This window comes from Lepisosteus oculatus, chromosome 10 (assembly GCF_040954835.1).
Source record: "Lepisosteus oculatus isolate fLepOcu1 chromosome 10, fLepOcu1.hap2, whole genome shotgun sequence".
NCBI classification, from domain to species: domain Eukaryota; kingdom Metazoa; phylum Chordata; class Actinopteri; order Semionotiformes; family Lepisosteidae; genus Lepisosteus; species Lepisosteus oculatus.
In genome coordinates, this window is record NC_090705.1 from 31,345,450 (window position 1) to 31,363,767 (window position 18,318).

General features: G+C 40.8%; 3 protein-coding genes across 5 annotated transcripts in view; 1 reads left to right on the forward strand and 2 right to left on the reverse strand.

Moving 5' to 3' along the window:
- Positions 1 to 1,126, reverse strand: part of top2b (DNA topoisomerase II beta) — a 30,427-nt gene extending 29,301 nt beyond the window's left edge. The window contains exon 1 of the mRNA XM_015357424.2: positions 404 to 1,126. Coding sequence (XP_015212910.2) covers positions 404 to 445 — 42 coding nt within the window. The 5' untranslated portion in view covers positions 446 to 1,126. The remainder of the gene's footprint in view (positions 1 to 403) is intronic.
- Positions 1,127 to 1,221: 95 nt separating this feature from the next.
- Positions 1,222 to 13,153, reverse strand: ngly1 (N-glycanase 1). Of its 3 annotated transcripts, none has more exons than XM_069195080.1 (12): positions 12,924 to 13,148; positions 12,133 to 12,247; positions 10,848 to 11,081; positions 9,616 to 9,778; positions 8,734 to 8,950; positions 8,271 to 8,392; positions 6,229 to 6,374; positions 5,946 to 6,056; positions 5,132 to 5,302; positions 4,586 to 4,771; positions 4,002 to 4,179; positions 1,222 to 3,140 (listed from the first exon to the last, which is right to left on the reverse strand). In XM_069195080.1, the coding sequence occupies exons 1-12, from the start codon at positions 13,022 to 13,024 to the stop codon at positions 2,965 to 2,967; spliced, it is 1,920 nt and encodes a 639-aa protein (XP_069051181.1). In that variant the 5' UTR covers positions 13,025 to 13,148; the 3' UTR covers positions 1,222 to 2,964. The 3 variants fall into 3 exon arrangements, with proteins under 3 accessions (XP_069051181.1, XP_069051182.1, XP_069051183.1); XM_069195081.1 differs by lacking the exon at positions 12,924 to 13,148 and adding an exon at positions 12,832 to 12,916; XM_069195082.1 differs by lacking the exon at positions 1,222 to 3,140 and having other exon boundaries at positions 4,041 to 4,179; positions 4,586 to 4,740; positions 12,924 to 13,153.
- Positions 13,154 to 13,308: 155 nt separating this feature from the next.
- oxsm (3-oxoacyl-ACP synthase, mitochondrial) lies at positions 13,309 to 17,908 on the forward strand. The gene is made up of 2 exons (XM_015357425.2): positions 13,309 to 14,783; positions 15,443 to 17,908. The coding sequence occupies exons 1-2, from the start codon at positions 13,798 to 13,800 to the stop codon at positions 15,843 to 15,845; spliced, it is 1,389 nt and encodes a 462-aa protein (XP_015212911.2). The 5' UTR covers positions 13,309 to 13,797; the 3' UTR covers positions 15,846 to 17,908.
- Positions 17,909 to 18,318: the final 410 nt, after the last annotated feature.

The window sequence follows — 18,318 nt, forward strand, 5'->3', positions numbered from 1 at the left end:
CGATCCGCGATCCCCTAATAACTTTTTTTAGGGGTGCTAGATGAAATCTATACACCCCGACGGCACTGCAGCTGGGAGATCATGCAGCATTTACACTTTACGAGCACTTTTTCTGATTTTTTTTTTAAAGTTGGTTTTTGGCGTTGTTTCACTGCTTGCTCTTCGGGGGAAACGCAAGAAAACGAGCATAAACTTACAAGCTGAAGCGGATCGTTTTGTTTCTGTCATGATTAAGTCTGACGGTGTTACAAGCCCGTCTAGACTGTCCGCACACCCGAGAAGCAGCGTAATACTGTACCGGCGGAGCAAAGACCTACAACCCGCAACTGTCTTCACAATAACCGCAATTAGGCGTGAAAATACATTTTAAACCTACTGTCGAGCTGTCCTTTTTCGAACTTACCACCCAAGTCAAACCCCCGCTTCCTGCTCCTCCGTTAGACATCTTCCTTTTGTGTTTTCCAAAATACTCTGGCTGAATTTGGAAAAATTCACTCCAGTTATTGTTTTAGAAAAAGGTGCATAAAAACATTAAAAAGGCGGCCCCATCGGACAGCAAACCGCGCCCTTTCCTTTCACGGGTCTCCTCTTTGCAATTTTTAAAATGTCGGACGCAATCCAAAACAGTTGGCCGGGATGATGCGCGTGTGCCTCGGTTATTGTTAAAATCGACTAACGGAGGCTGCGTGAGGCCTACCAAAAAAAAAAAATCTTGTTGTTTGTTAAAACATTTATAAATACAGTATAAAAAATCAATTTAATAATTTTAGAATATTTTAATGAAGTAGAAAAAGAAAGAAATTCAACAACGTCTACATAAAATATCTGTACAACATTAACTCTTTCCACGCTTCGCTTTTCCTTCGGAAACAATAACACCGCCGCTTCCTCCGTCCGGCACCACCATACATACGGCAAAGAGCCCCTTCCAGAAGAGTTGACCAATCCGGGAACACAGCGCCCCGAGCCGGAATATCACCCAATAGGAAAAATCAAGAGCACCCCGTGACGTACACACCCTTAGCAACAACTACCGTCTGGCTGTAGGTGACATCTGGATACAAATTTTAGATTTAAGGTAACTACATTGTCGCATGGCAATGGGTAAATACATTGTTTAAATCATTTAATTTTTAAAAGTTAAATCCTGAGACATGTGATAATAGAAAAAATAGAAAAATAAAAACGTAATCCCTGAAAGAAAAACTGTGCACTCTGTGATTCTGCACCTCAAAATCTTTTATATTTATGTCCCCCTTATAATCAAAATTATGACATTTAACAAGTTCAATATTTTACTTTTGTTTTTGTAATGGAAACAAAGTCTGTACACATCACTGTGGTATTCAGGTAATCATATTATTTCTGTAATCAAAGCATATTTGTTGACAAGTAATGGCCTACTCAACTAAGCACATAATCATTTCTACACAATTGCTTAATTCCATAGACTACAGGTATAAAATTCACCCGAAATACTAGATACTAGAAACAGTAATAGTATTATAAGCGATTGTTCAACACTTTGAAAATCAGTTTAATATTTGAAGTGTATTTGAACAAAACAGTCAAAAACAAGAGGGCGTCAATACTTACATTTGTGATGCTATAATAGAAGCATACAAGAACATCAAATTTCACAATAACATACACAACATATAATGGAATCAGTTATGCATTTACATTAAAAATGGTTTAAAAAACAGCTAAATGACTATTTTACCCTTACACATCTCGAGATTTTACTGCAACAAGACATTAAGCGTAGAAATAAAGACTATAATAACAAGTGAAAGAAACATACTTTTCAACAAATTATTTCCTTTCACTCTGCTTTGTTGCTCCTGTCCATCAAAATTAAAAGGAAAATGATGTTCTTCACCCATTTCTTTATTGGTTTAATCTACATTTTATTGACACTGCAATCAATTTATCTTCCTGTTATAGGATTCATGCATCTCTAGATGTGTTGACATCTTTAACGAAGACTTTCATGCTGTTCTTGCATTCACCCCAAAACTACATAATTAAAAATAAAAACAACATTCTGGGACATTATTTTCCATAAGCGAAAGCAATATATTACTCCAAAGTCCCAGTTGGACAATTTAAAACGCATTGTTTTCTTGCAAGGTGGCTTGAGAGAGAACCACCTGTTAATGAGAAAACCTGCAGAATGAGGCACACCTGGGCTGACTGAATAATTAGCAGCCGGAGAGAGTGAATTCCCACACGAGGGAAAGGAGTTGTTTGGGTTAGGCTCTGTGGAATTGGACACTCTTTCGGAGTGCTAGTTATTCAATCATTCTCATTCTACAAGTTTTCCCAGTAACGGTTGGCTCTCTCTCCGAACCCCCTCTCGCAACACTTCTGTACAATGTAAAATACATTTCAGCAAAGGAAGCTTTCGTGATCATTTCCCTGCATCAATTTAAAAGTTCCAACGTGTAATGCAAAGGTTATATGATACTTTAGGATCCCAAGCAAGTTTTGGGTTCTTAGTGAAGATGTGGTTGATAACTACCTGTTGCAGAAATATTCCATTGGAATATTCCAGCACTTTCAAGAAGAAGCAAAAAAAGGTACATCTTACTTTGGTATCATTTCATCTTTTTCTTTGTAAAATGTCACTGGCTTTAAGATTACAAAAACAAATGTGAGGGCATTATTTCACAGAGGTTACAGTTCACAATTTCACAAATGTAAGCCCCAAAGTTATTGTTGGGAAATTAAAGTTTCAAAGTTGTGACCCTTAAATATAGCACCAAAGTTGTTTTCCCTGCTAGGAAAGCTTTTCTAAGTATGGGGAACAGCTGGCTTGATTCAGTGTTTATTGCAAAAACAGACTGTTTATATACCAAATAGTTCTGTATCAAAGAAAGTCTTCTAAAGATAAAAGAAAAAATATTTGGGTTTTTAAAAGGATCCGTTTTCCCATTTCCAGCTTCATATCACTAGAAGATATCAAGCATCCTCCATGTGAATAATGATTTCTAATGAGGTTTCTTCTGCTTCTTTCAGGCTTTGTCTAAACAGCTGTGCATGTTGCCACGACGTCTCGCTTTCTCCACCACTTAAATCAGCTTCCAAAACAAGTTCTGTAGTATCTGACAAGTTTGGGAATGAATGAAGTGTATTATCTGAAAAGAAAATGAGATGAATAACTTTAGCTTTTACTCTTTTAACAACATTTAAGTGTTACAATCCCAAGTCACAACAGAAACAATCTTATTGCAAGAACTGAAGGGCAGTAAACACTTTCCGATCACAGTTGCACTGAAATAATTACATTTTAACAAATCTTTTTATAGGTTTTTTAACAACTGTAAAAATGTCAACAAATGTTAAAGCACATACTCCGGACAAGAGAAAAAGGTCTCAAGTTCATAAAATGATTTTGTCGGCTGTGGTTATAACAGTACAGACCATTAAGCAAAATACAGTAACAAAAACTCTGTAAGAAATATACAAGTTTAAAATATTCATGAATGGCAAAGTACAGTCCATTTAAGCAACAGGGGAGGCAAGTTACTTAATGATTGTAATATACAATATCGCACATATCCTCTAAATTACCCACAGTATATCTCCATTGAGTGTATTTTGTAATTTGTCACACCAAGCTGCCTACAAATGAAACAAGCACACTGCAATATACTCAATACGACCATTTCCTCACACTTCGGCTGTATTTTCCAAATACACGGGTACCATATCTTTCTATGTGCCAATACAATGTCAAATGTCCCCTAAAAAAGTAAAAGACGTATTATGACAAATGCTGCAATCCATTTCGTTATAATAAAACCAAGTTCAATGTACCTGCAGACATGTAACACCTGTGAGAGACATGTCCAAGTAACAGGGGACTACTTTAACAACACAAGTTTATATATAATACAGTACAATAGGATTCAGGAAATGGTGAAATTTAAAATAACAAAAGTGACAAAAAAGCCTGTGGCCACTCTTTCTTTCAACTTCAACTGTAAAACACATACCTCCTAAAACGTCAATGGTTTCTTGCTTCAGGTTTATTCTCCAACTCACTTTCCCCGAGTGAAAAGTCTTACTGCTTACTCTCAAAGAAACACTTCTTATTTTCAAGCCGACAGGCCCGCAGTCAAATTTCCAGCTTATATTCCCTGAGGATGAACCCTCTGTACAAGCAATATAAACCTAAACAGGAAATAGTGATAGCCGAATATTTTTCATTTTAAACATTTAATACGAGAGCAAGGAAAGAGCAAAAAAAAGTATATAAATGTTCAGCCTACCCTCTGAAAAGGTTTTAATGATTTCCACCAACAGGTAACATTCAGATTAATTTAAAAGATCTTCATTATTAAAGTAATAATCTTTACTGTTTGTGTTTGCTATTGATATTATTGAACATTTCCTATATTACTTATATTATAAAACTTCTCAAACTGTTTGTCTCAAACAGACTCAGTACTAGACACTTTCGTACAGTATACCAGTACTAGGCCTCACTATAATCAGACTTTAAGGGTTCACCATGAAACACCTTATATAATATAAACATTAATTGAAACCAAATAAAATTAAGTAAAAAAGTACAAACCATTTGCCAGTCATTCTCAACTTTTCTGAAAATTGATTCCTTCTTCCAGACACCATTCTCCCAACCTTGTATTGTCTCCGATTTGTTCGAAATCCGACAATACTGATCTTTTGCTGGATTATATTGAAGATGGAAAATTTTTTCCTTCTTTTCACCTTCAGAAGGAATGAAAACAAACCCAGGGTTCTGTAAATGCAGAAATCAGAGGTATTGAAGATGAAAAAGCATTAAACCGCGCCAGAATTTAAAGGAGGAAAAAAACGCCCTTTGCAACACACATCTCCATCCAGGCCTGAAGGGAGGATCGAGTAGGAACCAGTTTAGACGCCAGAGAGATCATATATTTTGGTTCATTTATGTTTGGTTCACCCAGACGGGGGTGTAGAATAAAGTAGAAAAGGCAATACCACAGTAGAGCCTTCATTTGTTCAAATCTGTTTCTTGAACTACACAGAAAGAAAATCTAAGGTATTATCACTAAAAGTGATCAATCTGAAAATAGGTTATAACACTGCAGGTCTATGAGCAATATACACCAAGTCTTACCAACAGCTGGATGCCACTTTCCCCCCTTGCCACACGCCAGGCCAAGGAGCCAGAAGTCCGCCCTCCAAGCTCCCCCGGTTTAGGGGTCTTTGGAGAAATAAACTCCACAAGCTCCACCAGCAGTCTCTCCATGAGCTCATTCCTTCTCTCTGCTGTGAGGGACTGCTGCCTCTGTGAAAACAGTGTGCAGCTTAGAACCGAAGTGATGGACGGCAGTAGATGGAATACTTGCCACAAAGGGACTGGAATCAGAAAGCATAAGAAGAAGTATACAACTATTTCTTCATCAAAAGGTACCCACAAGCACCTAAAAATATACAAGAAGGTCAGTGCACTTTATCCTCTATTTACTTTGTCATGTGCCAGTGAACACCGTGCTGTAAAATGAAATTGCAAGTCTGTTTGTGCTAACGCGTTACACAAATATAAAAGTGACCTGTTCTTTATTTTATACTCCTACATTGGAATAGTCAGCTGTTCTTGAAAGTGACACTGCTGGTGCAAGCATCAACCGCAATATGAGAGACAACAATAACACATAATTTCCCTCCCCCGAGACGTGCACAAACAGCCAGCAGGTGGCTAGCAACAGGACTCACTGGTGCACAGGAAGGCAAGAATCCACCAGCCAGCTCCACCCTTACCAGTAATAGCAGAACTCCAGAGGCTCTAGTCGTGATCACAGAAACTTGGATTCAGAGAAATCTCCAGGATACAGTCCTTCTGCCCCCTGAAACAGAAGCTGTTAGGGGATCAACCCCACTCGTCAGCCCTGTTTTATGGACTTTTTTAAATTCTTAATGAGACCTCTTACCGCAGCACTCTGCCCATTGATCGTTTGACGCAGCCAGTCCTCCTGGACTTTTGTCCGCCTGGAAAGAACTTCTTCATGCTTACAAGAATACCTCCAGGTGACATCAACAACCTAGGTATAAAAGATTGCTTAAAAATTGTATCTCTAACAAGTTTAAACTCACAACACAAGGCAAGTCAGAGTTTTCTGGTGATAAGATGCAATCGACTGTGCTCAAACAACAGCTCAGACTCCATCAACCACCATGAAACCATGAAACCATGAAAAATGACTCTTCATTTACCTCATCTTTGGAAAAAGCAATGATGTATGAGAGTTTCTTTCCCCAGCCAATCTCATACAAGAGAGGCTTGTCGCAGACATTTTCACACGGGTCACAATGCAGCCATCTGCTCTGAGAGGTAGAATAAACTTCTGTCCAGACGTGATCTGGATTACACAGAAAAAAAAAGCAGCTAAAACAAGAAATGCTTGGCCTATACTTCATGCCTTTAGATTTTATTCTTACGATATGAAGTTTGGTCTAAAATGTGTAGTTAAGTTACCGAATAATTCCGCATATCTTCCTTTTATCTCAAAATGGTCATACTTTAGTTTTGAAATGAAAAACTCTCAAAAAAATCATTTCATACTTGAAAACAGATTTCACAAATTCACAACTGATTTTTGCTGCAATATTTTCTCTCGACTTAGTAACATAATTCAAAACTTAATAAAGCAGTAGTGCAGCTGCTTCTGAGAGAGCACTTCTAAGAATCAATGCACTAAATCAGTGGTTCTCAAACTATTGTGAAAACTGTGGTACGCGGACCGGCAGTGGTACGTGGAGTGCTGCCAGGTGGTACGCCAAATGACCCTGGAACTGTGTCCTGTGCGCTGAAAAATCGGGACGGGTTTTCATATTTTGTATTTTAATACGTGTCGAATACGCGGCCTACGTACTACGATACAGTGCGCGATAATACTTCAGTGGACACAAGAGATACTCTGTAATTCTATACCACTCTATAGGAATGCGTGCTATGGACGCAAGTGACCAATTGTATTTAAAAAAAGCTACTGTATCTCCAGCAAATAGGGAGGAAGGAGAATGTGCGTGAATTTGGAACAATTCCAACGTTGTAAACACAGGAATGCATAGAAATGTGTGCTACGAACGCTGGTGATCTTGCGAGCATAGGAAAGCGTGATAGATAACAGAAAAATATTTAAGAACTGTTCTAAGTTAATTTAAGAAAAATACACCGAGCGTCTCTGTGTTTCGCTCCCATGCACATGAAATAAAAACTTAAAATAAATACGGAAATAAAAATGGAAACGCAGAAAAATGCAAGCTTGCGGATTGCTCAAAGCGCTATTTTTGAAGAACCTTATTTGCCGTTGGCAAAAGAGCTGACACGTATTATGTGTGGAGAAAAAGCTGCTAAACAGCTCGACCTGCTGCCCCCTCTGAAAGACAGTCACTCAGTCACAGAGTTTGAGGGCACGTCCCGTTAGGACTTTCTGTTCTGTAAACCGCTACCAACAGGAACTACAGCAGAGCACGTTTCAGCTTCTGAATGAATTTATCGAAGAGAATGGCATCGACTGGATAAAACGCGTCAGAGTTTGTACAGACGGTGCTAGAGCAATGACAAGCCGACATAACGGTGTAGTTGTACGAATTAGAGAGGTTGCTTCAGAAATGAATGGACGCATTGCAACATCCACCGCGAGACCTTTGCCGTCAAGAAAATCCCTGACGATTTAAAATCTGTTAGACTCTGTTGTGAATTGTATCAAGGCTCGAAAAATTAATTCACCTCTGCTTTGCTCGACTAAACAGGCTCACCCCTCTCACTGAAATGGTGCTTTTTTATTAGTTGTTTTTACTGTTTTTTTTCTGTAAAACACGTTGAGAAGCCACCTTTAAAGGCGCTATATCAAATAAAGTTTATTAATATAATATTTATTATATGTATGTGTGAGCATGTGTGCACGCGCGCTCATGCTGGTCATTGAGAATTTCTGGGGTTCCTATGAGATGATTACTTGTAGGTGGTACCTGGATGCTTTAGTTGGATTAGGGGTGGTACTTGGTCCAAAAAGTTTGAGAACCACTGCACTAAATAATAAACATTGTGAGAGGTGTATCAAATCAGGAAATAGATCATGCACAAGGGTCAACATCAAAGGAAGGACAAATGGAACTGCTGTAATCACACCCTCAAATATTCATTAAGACACGGCAATAAACCCATAAAGATCTTCCACCGTTGCTACGGTTAAGAACTCAAGACCATTTTGTTTTTGGCTCAAGATGGTCAACACTACATGAAGCTGTACCTGTGCTGTCCCAGATGTACCTCGCTTCCAGTCCCATTGCTCTACAGCACAATGTGAAACAGTTGGCCCACTCCCCACAACGCCCGCGTCTCGTCTCGAGCAGCTTCTCTGGGTTATTGTACCTGGAAGTTTGGTCAGAAACACCCACACTCAACGCCAGCCACTGATTTTGCTTGGTGGAAACCAAAACTCGGTTGTGTCAAGTAATTAAGATCTAAAGCTTATGATGTCTAGGCACTACATAAAATACAGTGAAAGAAGTCAGTACAATGCAGTCAAGAAATACGATAAAGATGAGAAAGGAATTGTATAGTCTCCAATTCGTACACCTACATATCTCCATTAACACTTCCAGCAAACGTCTTTATGAACAATGCTTAGGATTCTCCTTTTAGCTGTAGAGCAAGAAAATTATTTCTACTTATTTTATCACAACTCGGTGATATTCAGGGGTGTGTGGTACCTTGGGAACCTATTGACCAGCTGGCACTCTGTGCAGAAGTGATTCTCCACTCTATGGGCATCCCAGCGCAGGTCGTCTGTGGAAGGAGGCAGCTGGCCTGAAGCCTGGGTTGGGCCACCACATCTGCTGCAGGGCAGGCTGTTGACCCAGGAGAAGAACTCGCTCTTGAACCAGCGGAGCAACTCCAGCAACAACAGGTCCTCCGCATTCAGTTTCCCTGTAACAGGAGCAATCAAGCGTAAAAAGAGAACAGCTACAGAGAACGAGGAATGTCTCTGCTCAAGTAAAAGCCTGGACACAGCCCAAGAACTCCCTAGCGGATGCCTGAATAATTCAAGGATTGCTTGACTATTGAGCAAATACGTTTTTTCCAACAAATTATAAGAGTGTCTGCCACCTCAAAATGAAATTTATAAGCGATTTTGATTTCTCATTATTAATGTAACTGAGACTTTTAAATCGAAGTTCTAGTTCAACAAACATACTTCAAGAACAGTTGACTTATTGTTTTTTGACAATAAGTCTACCAAGCTGCTGAATACTGAAACTTGTATAATTTAATCAGGTACTAGCAAATTGACACACTGCATTCCTCAGCTCCATACATCTCTCTCGACTGCTGTTCTTTTTCTTCCTTTTCACAATATGAACTAATGACATGTCAATAAAAAAAAAAGAATAGGCTTCAGCTGAGCTTATCGGTCATCAGGGGTTCTCCGTGTTCTGTGCCTTTAAGGCATGTGCACCCAGAAATCACTATTTAATACTAAGAACTAGTTGATTGCGTTTTTCAGAAAACACATCTTGTTACATTCTTTACTTAATCAGCAGAAACATCAATCTTCTCTTTCAAAGTACAAATAATAAACAAGTTTGTTTTGCCTGGGTCCGCTTTCTGAGCTTCTTGCAGCTTCTCCTTCGCCGCCGTCCAGAGCCGCTCAGCTGGTATGTGGGCGAGAGCCTTTTCCTGAAGCGTAACATCCTCGTACAACATGACGTGCTGGAAATTTGACTGCAGGGTCCTAAAAAACGTCATTCTGGAATCCTTATAAGTAAAAAAAAAGAAAAAGAATCAAAACAATTAAGTCAAGGAGACATGTTAATACACAACCCACAGCAGTGGTTTACTTCCTCAACTGCGTTTTCTGGTCACATGACAAGTGTAGTAAAATGACTCAGATGACTCGGAATTCACCTCCTTCTACCTCCAGTCATACAGCTTCGCAATCATGAGGGAGAGCTATACAGCTGTTCGCCCTGGCGCAGTTTTCTACACAGCCACAGAAATACTCCCCCTCCATCTCTATTTCTCTACAATCACAAATTTCAACTCACTTGTAAAAAAACAAAAGATGACAAGTGATTCACCTGAGCATGCCAAACAAGTTGGTTTTTTTACCGAAGCAAGTACCTGTTCAAGGGTAAAATTAGCAGTGCCCCACCCCGAAGTTAAACTCACAAGTCCACAGTAACCACTATGCCACACTGCCAATTGGCATTTAAATAGTTCAAATGGGTTTTCTCCCACAGTCTAAAAACATAATAGGTTAATTGACTACTGGAACAAGTGGCTCTGGTGTGAGTGAGTGCCCTGCAATGGACTGGCGTCCCATCCAGCTCCTCCGCGATCCCAAATTGGAAGAAGCGATTAGAAGATGGGTGGATGGATTTTGATACTTTGGTCTACCTCTGGCTTACTTGAAACTGAATACACACTTTTTCATACTGCAGTATTATTATTATTAAGCAGTAATTCATTTCCTTTAATTATGGTCACCTCTTATAGAGCATCTGCCACTGAGGTTAACAGAATTGCTTCTTAAGGGTGGAGGGTCCCCTGAGGGGTTCCACAGAGTAGGGAAGGAGAGGAGTTATGCTGGATTTGGAGAGGAGTCAGGACGGATGCAACTAGGGAATTGAAGGGCGGAGAATTTTCTTTTTGCATCTGTATCTTCCTATTTTCTTTAACAGTGGTCTTTTGCTCCCTTAATCTTACTGCTCTTTAATGACTGCATGTGAACTTTGTTGAAAGTTAATAAAAATAACAGAAAGCAGTAATTGGGGGAGGGGAACAGCAAAAATAACCCCCCCAAAATAACATCGCGACAGTTTACCGTAGGCGTGGGCTGCGAAGCAGGGGTGGGGAGCGGGGCGGACGGAGGTGCCGGGGTTTCGCCGGAGGCAGGGGCGGCTGCTGGCTGGCCGCGAGTGCTGCTGGGACCCGGAGCCGGAGCCGACACCGGCAGCGGGCCCCGGAGTCTCATGTCCCTCTCCGCGGCGATCGTCTCTCGGATCCGCCTCAGCTGCTCCACGGACGCGCTCTTCGGAAAGACCAGGTGCGTCTCGGCCTGGAACCCGACAGCAAAGCATGCTTTGTGAAACAAGCACGCAAGGTCGGCGTCTGAAGGGGGAACCGCGACGCGTTTTTCACATTGCGGGGTTAGAAAGAATCAGCAGTGATGAGTACGCTTCAAACTGCAATAAAAGTCAAATGTACACAGTCACGCGTAAAAACTCCCATTTACATCACAAAATAGACAGAAGTTCCAAGAACATGATTCAGAACATGGCAACAAAACTTCCGGTGACATGATGGGCACTGTGACATTGTAAACTAGCAGGCTTGTGAATACTGTACATCTCCTTTAATCCAACAGAAATATTGCTTTCGATTTCGAGACGTTTTGCCAACACATACTACTTACTAGTTAACTCTGCCTGCAGATCACATGGGAACATTTCTGAGGTGAAATGTCTGCTTCCACAACCTGCATTTCTTCGCTCGTGCATCAGAACACACTGGTCACTACAGTGACTAGTGAGCAGGAAGGGCCACATCACGGCGCAATTCGGGGGAACTTGAAGGCGAGTTTCCAACAAAATGGCGACGAGTACTTGCCCAAAATTCAGAATTTTGTGCTCACTTCAAAATTTGTCATTTTTTTATAACATCAATTGATTTATTGAGCTAGTGAGATTAAATAGCCGGTCTGAGAAATAGAGATTGCGGTTCCCCCTCTGATTTCCTCCTACAGTGCAATCACATACTGGTAGGTTAATTGGCTTCTGTAAAAAAAATGGATCCTGGTGTGAGTGTCAATGTCTGTGTGTTCCCTCTGATGGACTGGCGTCCCATCCCAGGTGTGTCCCAGCTTGTGGCCGGTGATTGCTTGGACAGGCAGCCAGAAAAGCACGATATAAGTGTAAGGATGATTATTATCTTTGTAACACTAAACTGAAGTGGTCAGAAAATCGATGGATTGATGGATGGGATAGCTTCATGAAAAATCCATAATAAAGCATGTAAAGTTCACAATTATGACACTCTTATAAGCCTTATTGAAGGAGGTTGTGTAGCTGAATGTACAGACACATTTATGAATTAAAAGTGAACTTTACCTCCTGAAAGCCCATCTCAAAAAGGCATTCCACAGCTCCCTTGATGGGCAAAAGTCTGGTAGAAAACGTTGGATTTCCAATTCGGATTGATCTGTACTTGTCCTCACTTGGATTTCTGATCGGATCACATAATAAAGAAAATTCAGGACTGCGGTATGACACTTCGGCGGTACTTTAATATAGTTCAGTAACTATATTAAAGTATTTAAAATATATTATAGTGTTATACTATAAAATGCTATATATTATCATTAGTATTTATATTTTATATTAACAATAGATTACTCTTACTTTACAAACCTGTTGATTAATACAGCAGATACAACGTATAGTACAATCTATGCATACACCATGTTAGGGAAGAGTTACTTAATGTACTTAATTGTGCAATACTAAGAAACAAACTGAATTACATACGGCAGTCATACATCATGTAAAATATAATCTGAGTGTCCTGGCGTAGTTACTTCAAATTAGTAACAACTTTGGTCGAAGCGATTCGCTTTCAAGCGATAACTAGCATTAATTTAAAAAAGCTTCCTTATAGAAAAAGTCGACTGACTTGAAACATTAAGAAGCTAAGATTTCAGACTCAGTCTTCAGCTGTCCGCGTGTCTTAAGACACATTTATCAACGCGTCATTTTATAAGTACACCACTCAAAATGATATTATTATGATGTAAAAAACAAATCATTTACCTGCTTGCTTACGAATGATGACTGCGCACAACACAACGAGCAATGACCAGCGCACTGTTGGTTTAACTTTCCGTATAATATTGCGCGCTTACCTGAGTATATTATCGGCATATGTCAGCAACAACTTGGAGACATCCAAAAAGACATCATTAGGATTTTCACATAAAGCATTTACCCCCTGCGATCCGGCCATGATCTCCTGCTGCCCCAATTCCACTTTCGGGTTCCTCACATTGAAACTGCAGCAGTACTCCACTTCAGGAGCTGCCTCGGCTGTGCCTGACCGAAATCCTGGGTTTCGCTCCTATGATTCTTCTAAAATGGCGTTTTAATTTCAACCCTGCCTGTCACATTATTTATGTGTTCGTTGTGGAATAATGCTATTTGAAAAACTATACACAATAACGGAGCTGCGAAAAATCGCAGAGTCAGGCACGCTGTTCAGTGCCCATAAGTTAGACAGCTGTAATAACAGCAAGTGTACGCACATGGCGCAGAAAGGATCGGGCTTTGCAATAATTAAGGTCGTGGTTTGTCATGTATTTTAAAGACGTGTATAAGAGTAGTGTCAAAGTTTCTATGCTCTTTTTGTGGACTGGGTGAAGTCTTATCGTTAAGCATTTTAATAGCTTTTTTTTTTCAATAGAACGACTTATTAAGAAACAGTAAAGTCACCTTTTTTTTTACAAGAGCTCGAATGTAATTGCGTTTTTCTAATATATTGAGCTCTTTTTAGATAAGACTTGAATTTGTCCTGACAACATTATTAATATTTCTAGCCTGATTTTTATATAAAAAACTATAATAAAGAATGATTGATTATACGTATTATTTGCTTAAACTGTTGAGATCGTAGACGTTTGGAGGACTGTAAATTGGATTTTTTTTTTCTTGTAAGGTGAATCGGTTGTGGTTGTCGTGTTTCCCACAGTATTTGAAAGTCAAATAAATCCATCAATTCCCAAAATGTTAAACTTGCCAAAACTGTTAAAGAAATCAACGAAATGTAATCTCTTCCGCCTAAGAAACTGTATCTACTGTGCAAGTCCCCGCTTGAGATACTACGGCACTGCTTATCCACCAGAGACTCGCAGGCGGGTTGTGGTTACCGGAATAGGACTTGTTTCTCCCCTCGGAATAGGAAGCTCCTTGCCTTGGGAGCGCTTGATACGAGCTGAAAGCGGAATCATTAGCTTGGACTCAGAAGCCTATAAAAATGTTCCGTGCAAAGTGGCAGCTTGCGTGCCCAGAGGAGAAGGAGAAGGGCAATTCAAGGAGGAGATGTTTGTGTCCAAGGGGGAGATGAACAGCATGTCTCTGGCGACTGTCATGGCCCTGGGGGCAACAGAACTGGCCATGAAAGACTCGGGCTGGTACCCGTTAAGCACCCAGGAACAGTTTACCACTGGCGTGGCGGTGGGGATGGGGATGGTCCCACTGGACGAGATAGCAAGAACTGCTGTGGTGTTTGAAACCAAGGGCTACGGGAAGGTCAGCCCGTTCTTTGTTCCCAGGATCCTGGTCAATATGGCAGCGGGACACATCAGCATCAAATACAAGATGAAAGGTCCCAACCATGCAGTGTCCACAGCATGCACCACGGGGGCCCATGCCATTGGGGACGCGGCCCGGTTTATTTGCCACGGGGATGCCGCGGTGATGGTCGCGGGAGGCACCGAAGCCTGTATCGGCCCCCTGTCCATCTCCGGGTTCGCCCGGGCTCGCGCGCTGAGCACCAGCTGGAACGCAGCCCCGAAACTCGCCTCGCGGCCCTTCCACCCCGAAAGGGAGGGGTTCGTGATGGGGGAGGGGGCTGCCGTGCTGGTGCTGGAGGAATATAACCACGCCATCGACCGGGGAGCCAGGCTGTACGCAGAGGTGCTTGGCTATGGACTCTCCGGTGACGCCAGTCACATAACTGCTCCTACCACTGATGGAGACGGGGCGTTCAGGTACTGCCTGGCTTCTGCTCATTTCTTCTCAGTGTCTAGCCTCTGAAATGTGTTTTTTCTTCTACACGATGGGTATACAGTATATAAGGTATACAGTACACCACTCTAATCTCTCCGTCTGTGTTCTCAAAGACGGTTTTCCGAACTCAGACTACAGAAACCAAAATTATCCTTTCAGCTAGGATCACACCTTCCCCCTTCTCTTAATGACAGACTACTTTTCTTCTAAATTTTCTCCACTCATTTCACACCTCTCTACACCTGTTCTGACTTCACACCTCTTGATTGGCCTCTCTTTCTGTCCCCTGCTCCCGCCTCTCGCTCCTCCTCTCTCCCAGCCTTTGTTCTCCTATGCTACCTTACCTTTGCCTACTGCCTTGTCTTTCTCACACCTGAAGAAGGCTCCACGGCTGAAACGATGTGTTTTCTTTCTTCTTTTTTTCAGCATGGAATAAACCTTTGTTCCTATGCAGCCTACGTATGCGGACGCAGCTACCCACCTGAGCTACTACAGTATATAATCTGTTCACTCTTGGCGCTACTGTATAAATCTCTGCTACCGATAGAAAAAGCAGGATTGTTGGCACCAAACCTCATGAGAAAGGACACTGCTGTGATTTGGGGGGGATTTTTATTAACGTACTGTGTTATATTTGCAGGTGCATGTCTGCCGCTATAAAGGATGCTGGTATAAAGCCGGAAGATGTGACCTACGTTAATGCGCATGCCACCTCAACACCACTGGGGGATGCTGCTGAGAACACCGCCATCAAGAGGCTCTTCCGGAAGCATGCCTATTCTATGGCTGTCTCCTCCACAAAAGGGGCAACAGGACACCTGCTGGGAGCAGCTGGGGCGTTGGAGGCAGCCATAACTGTCCTGGCCTGTCACCACGGTGTGTTGCCTCCGACCCTGAATCTTGATAGAACCGACCCCGAGTTTGACCTCAACTACGTTCCCTGCGCAGCTCAGGAGTGGAAGACTGAAGGGAGACGAATCGCCCTCTCCAATTCCTTTGGATTCGGGGGCACTAACGCAACGCTGTGTTTTGCCAGCATCTAAAACATTTGTCTCTGTTGACTCATGAAATAGTAAGAATTTTAAAGACAGATGTAGCTGGCATTTTTCGATGAAAAAGCAAGCGCTCGTATTTGAATCCATTTCAGTTTTAAACCTGCCTTCAGTGCCCTGTCTTATTGTGTCCCTCTACTCCCACTCAAGTAAGCTATGCAAGTTGAAATTCAAATATTGTTACTGTAGCTTCGGTGTTTCTTAAAACCTATCCTGATCAAAGCAAGTAACTTTTGATTTCATACTAAATCATTAATTCAGGTTTGTCTGTTTTTTTTTTCTGGGGTAATGTACAGTTTAAATTTAGATTTGGATTAATTTTCTGTATTATTCAGTTGGTAGAACAAAAGAACTTGTTTATGTGAAGGTATCCAGTTACTGAATATAAGGTATTAGAGACAGTGAGCATGTCTGAACTGTATGAAGAAGGTGATGATAGGGGATTATTTACAAATACCACATCACTTTAATAGCCAAAGCTCTGAACAAAGGACAATTATTTTAGATTACGATATTGAACATGCAATTTAGTAGAAAAAACATACTCGGGGGGAACGGTGGCTCTGTGGCTAAGGATCTGTGGCTGTGGCCGGAAGGTTGCTGGTTCAAGTCCCACAGCCAGCAGAGGAATCCTACTCTGTTGGGCCCCTGAGCAAGGCCCTTAACCCCAACTGCTCCATGGGCACTGTACAATGGCTGACCCTGCGCTCTGACCCCAGGCTTCTCTCACTGTCTGTGTGTCTCATGGAGAGTAAGTTGGGGTATGTGAAAAGACAAATTCCTAATGCAAGAAATTGTAAAGGGTTAATAAAGTGATGTTGTTATTATTATTATATTCACAATGATTGGATATAACCTCTTTAGCACCTCTCTAACCTCTTCAAATCCCTACAAATGTTAAGTGAAAGTTGCAGGATGTTTGTGCCATGTTACCTGCCTGGGAAAGGACAGTGAAGAGTTACATTTCAGGCAGATTGATGAGAAAAGTCCTCACAGAAGTAACTGGGTATCTCCATTGTGCCAGTTTGTTCTCCGCTGGGTTTTTTCAAGCCTTGAGCACAGTGGGGTTTTTTCTCATGCCATGTAAGCTTTCAGTTACTCGATTTGTTTTATTAAGTAATCCTTTAGTAACGTGGTTTCAGATTTGTAAATGTCGTCAATCTCAGATTATTTGTAAAGTCTGCAATGTTTAAGACAGGTCGTCGACTCCAGTCCTGGAACAGCGTATTCCAGCTGCCTGCTTAGGTCTCTTTAAACTTGGGAACATCTGTTAAATTGCCCAAACTAAGCCAATGATTAGTTTACAGATCTGAGTTCCTCCCAGACAGGGATTGAGAGCTACTGCTGTACGCATTCTCAAACCCATTATCAACCTGAACAAAAGTCAGAAGATACGAGCCCACGATTTGATGAAAATACAGGTTTGACCAAGCTTCACCGACAGATTCCAGAACAATTATTTGTGGCAGCTTGCCATTGGATAGACATCAGAAAACTGTAACAATCCCAATTAAGTGGCATGCATGTAATTTGCTATCAGCAATTTAAATTCAATACAAGCCATAATGCACATCAAGGCCCATTGTATCTAGAGAACTTATGTTTATATCTGTTGTTTTAATTATATGTACCAGCAGCTTCGCCTAATTTTTCAGCCTCACAGGGGGGTAAAAGAACCTCTTTTCTGATGAGAAAGAGGAATTTAAAGTGAAGCTGCAGGTTGCTCGGAGAGGGATATTTATGATAAGACATGTAACTGCTTATTCATCAAATTAAAAGTGACTTCCTCAGTAAGGGGAGTTTAATCTTTTCACATTAAATGGGTTTTCACAAAACGTCATGCTGCATGGCTGAAGAGCTATGGCAAGGGTAATTCTGTGGTATTTAAAAACTGGAAGCTGGAAGCTTTTCTTTAAAAAAAAGTTGCACATTCCTTGTTGCATGGAAATGATTTGTTATTCTAAAAGCATTGTTCTGATGCACTGTTTTTCACTATGAACCTTAGAGGAGTCCCATGTCATTTGGTTTATGTTCTGTTTATTGTTAATTAAAATGTTTGAAATCTTAAATTAATCAATGAATCAGCTGTTTTACTTTAACACGTGCCTAGTTATTTGTGGTCGTTTTATATTTCTAAGAAATGAAGCAGGCAGATCACTAAACTTGTTCCTCTGTAGTTTTCTACATAATGAATTGGTTATGGTTTATTGAGGTAAAGAAATGGGGTGACACCTGTGTTGACACTGTCCTGATAAGCGTTCTTAGTGATATACTGTATATACTCATTAAATGTCAACAGGTCACTTAGTAATCTTAAAGGTAAGAAACATAGTGTTGCATCTCAAGGTTCCTGATAATTTCTAATCATGTCTTATTTAATAGCTAAAACAGTTGACATTACATTGAGCTAAACTTCAAATAAAGTCTCAAATAAAATTTATTTAAGAGAGCGTGAATGGAAAGC

What these genes read in the sequence shown, in the direction of transcription:
- ngly1 (XM_069195080.1), bottom strand. Translation starts at nt 13,024, where the DNA reads ATGGCCGGATCGCAGGGGGTAAATGCTTTATGTGAAAATCCTAATGAT. An exon ending in TTGAGATGGGCTTTCAGGAG is followed by an intron (nt 11,082 to 12,132) that starts GTAAAGTTCACT and finishes GTCGGGTTCCAG; the next exon opens with GCCGAGACGCACCTGGTCTT. An exon ending in CTGGTCAATAGGTTCCCAAG is followed by an intron (nt 8,393 to 8,733) that starts GTACCACACACC and finishes CCAAACTTCCAG; the next exon opens with GTACAATAACCCAGAGAAGC.
- oxsm (XM_015357425.2), top strand. Translation starts at nt 13,798, where the DNA reads ATGTTAAACTTGCCAAAACTGTTAAAGAAATCAACGAAATGTAATCTC. An exon ending in GATGGAGACGGGGCGTTCAG is followed by an intron (nt 14,784 to 15,442) that starts GTACTGCCTGGC and finishes TTATATTTGCAG; the next exon opens with GTGCATGTCTGCCGCTATAA.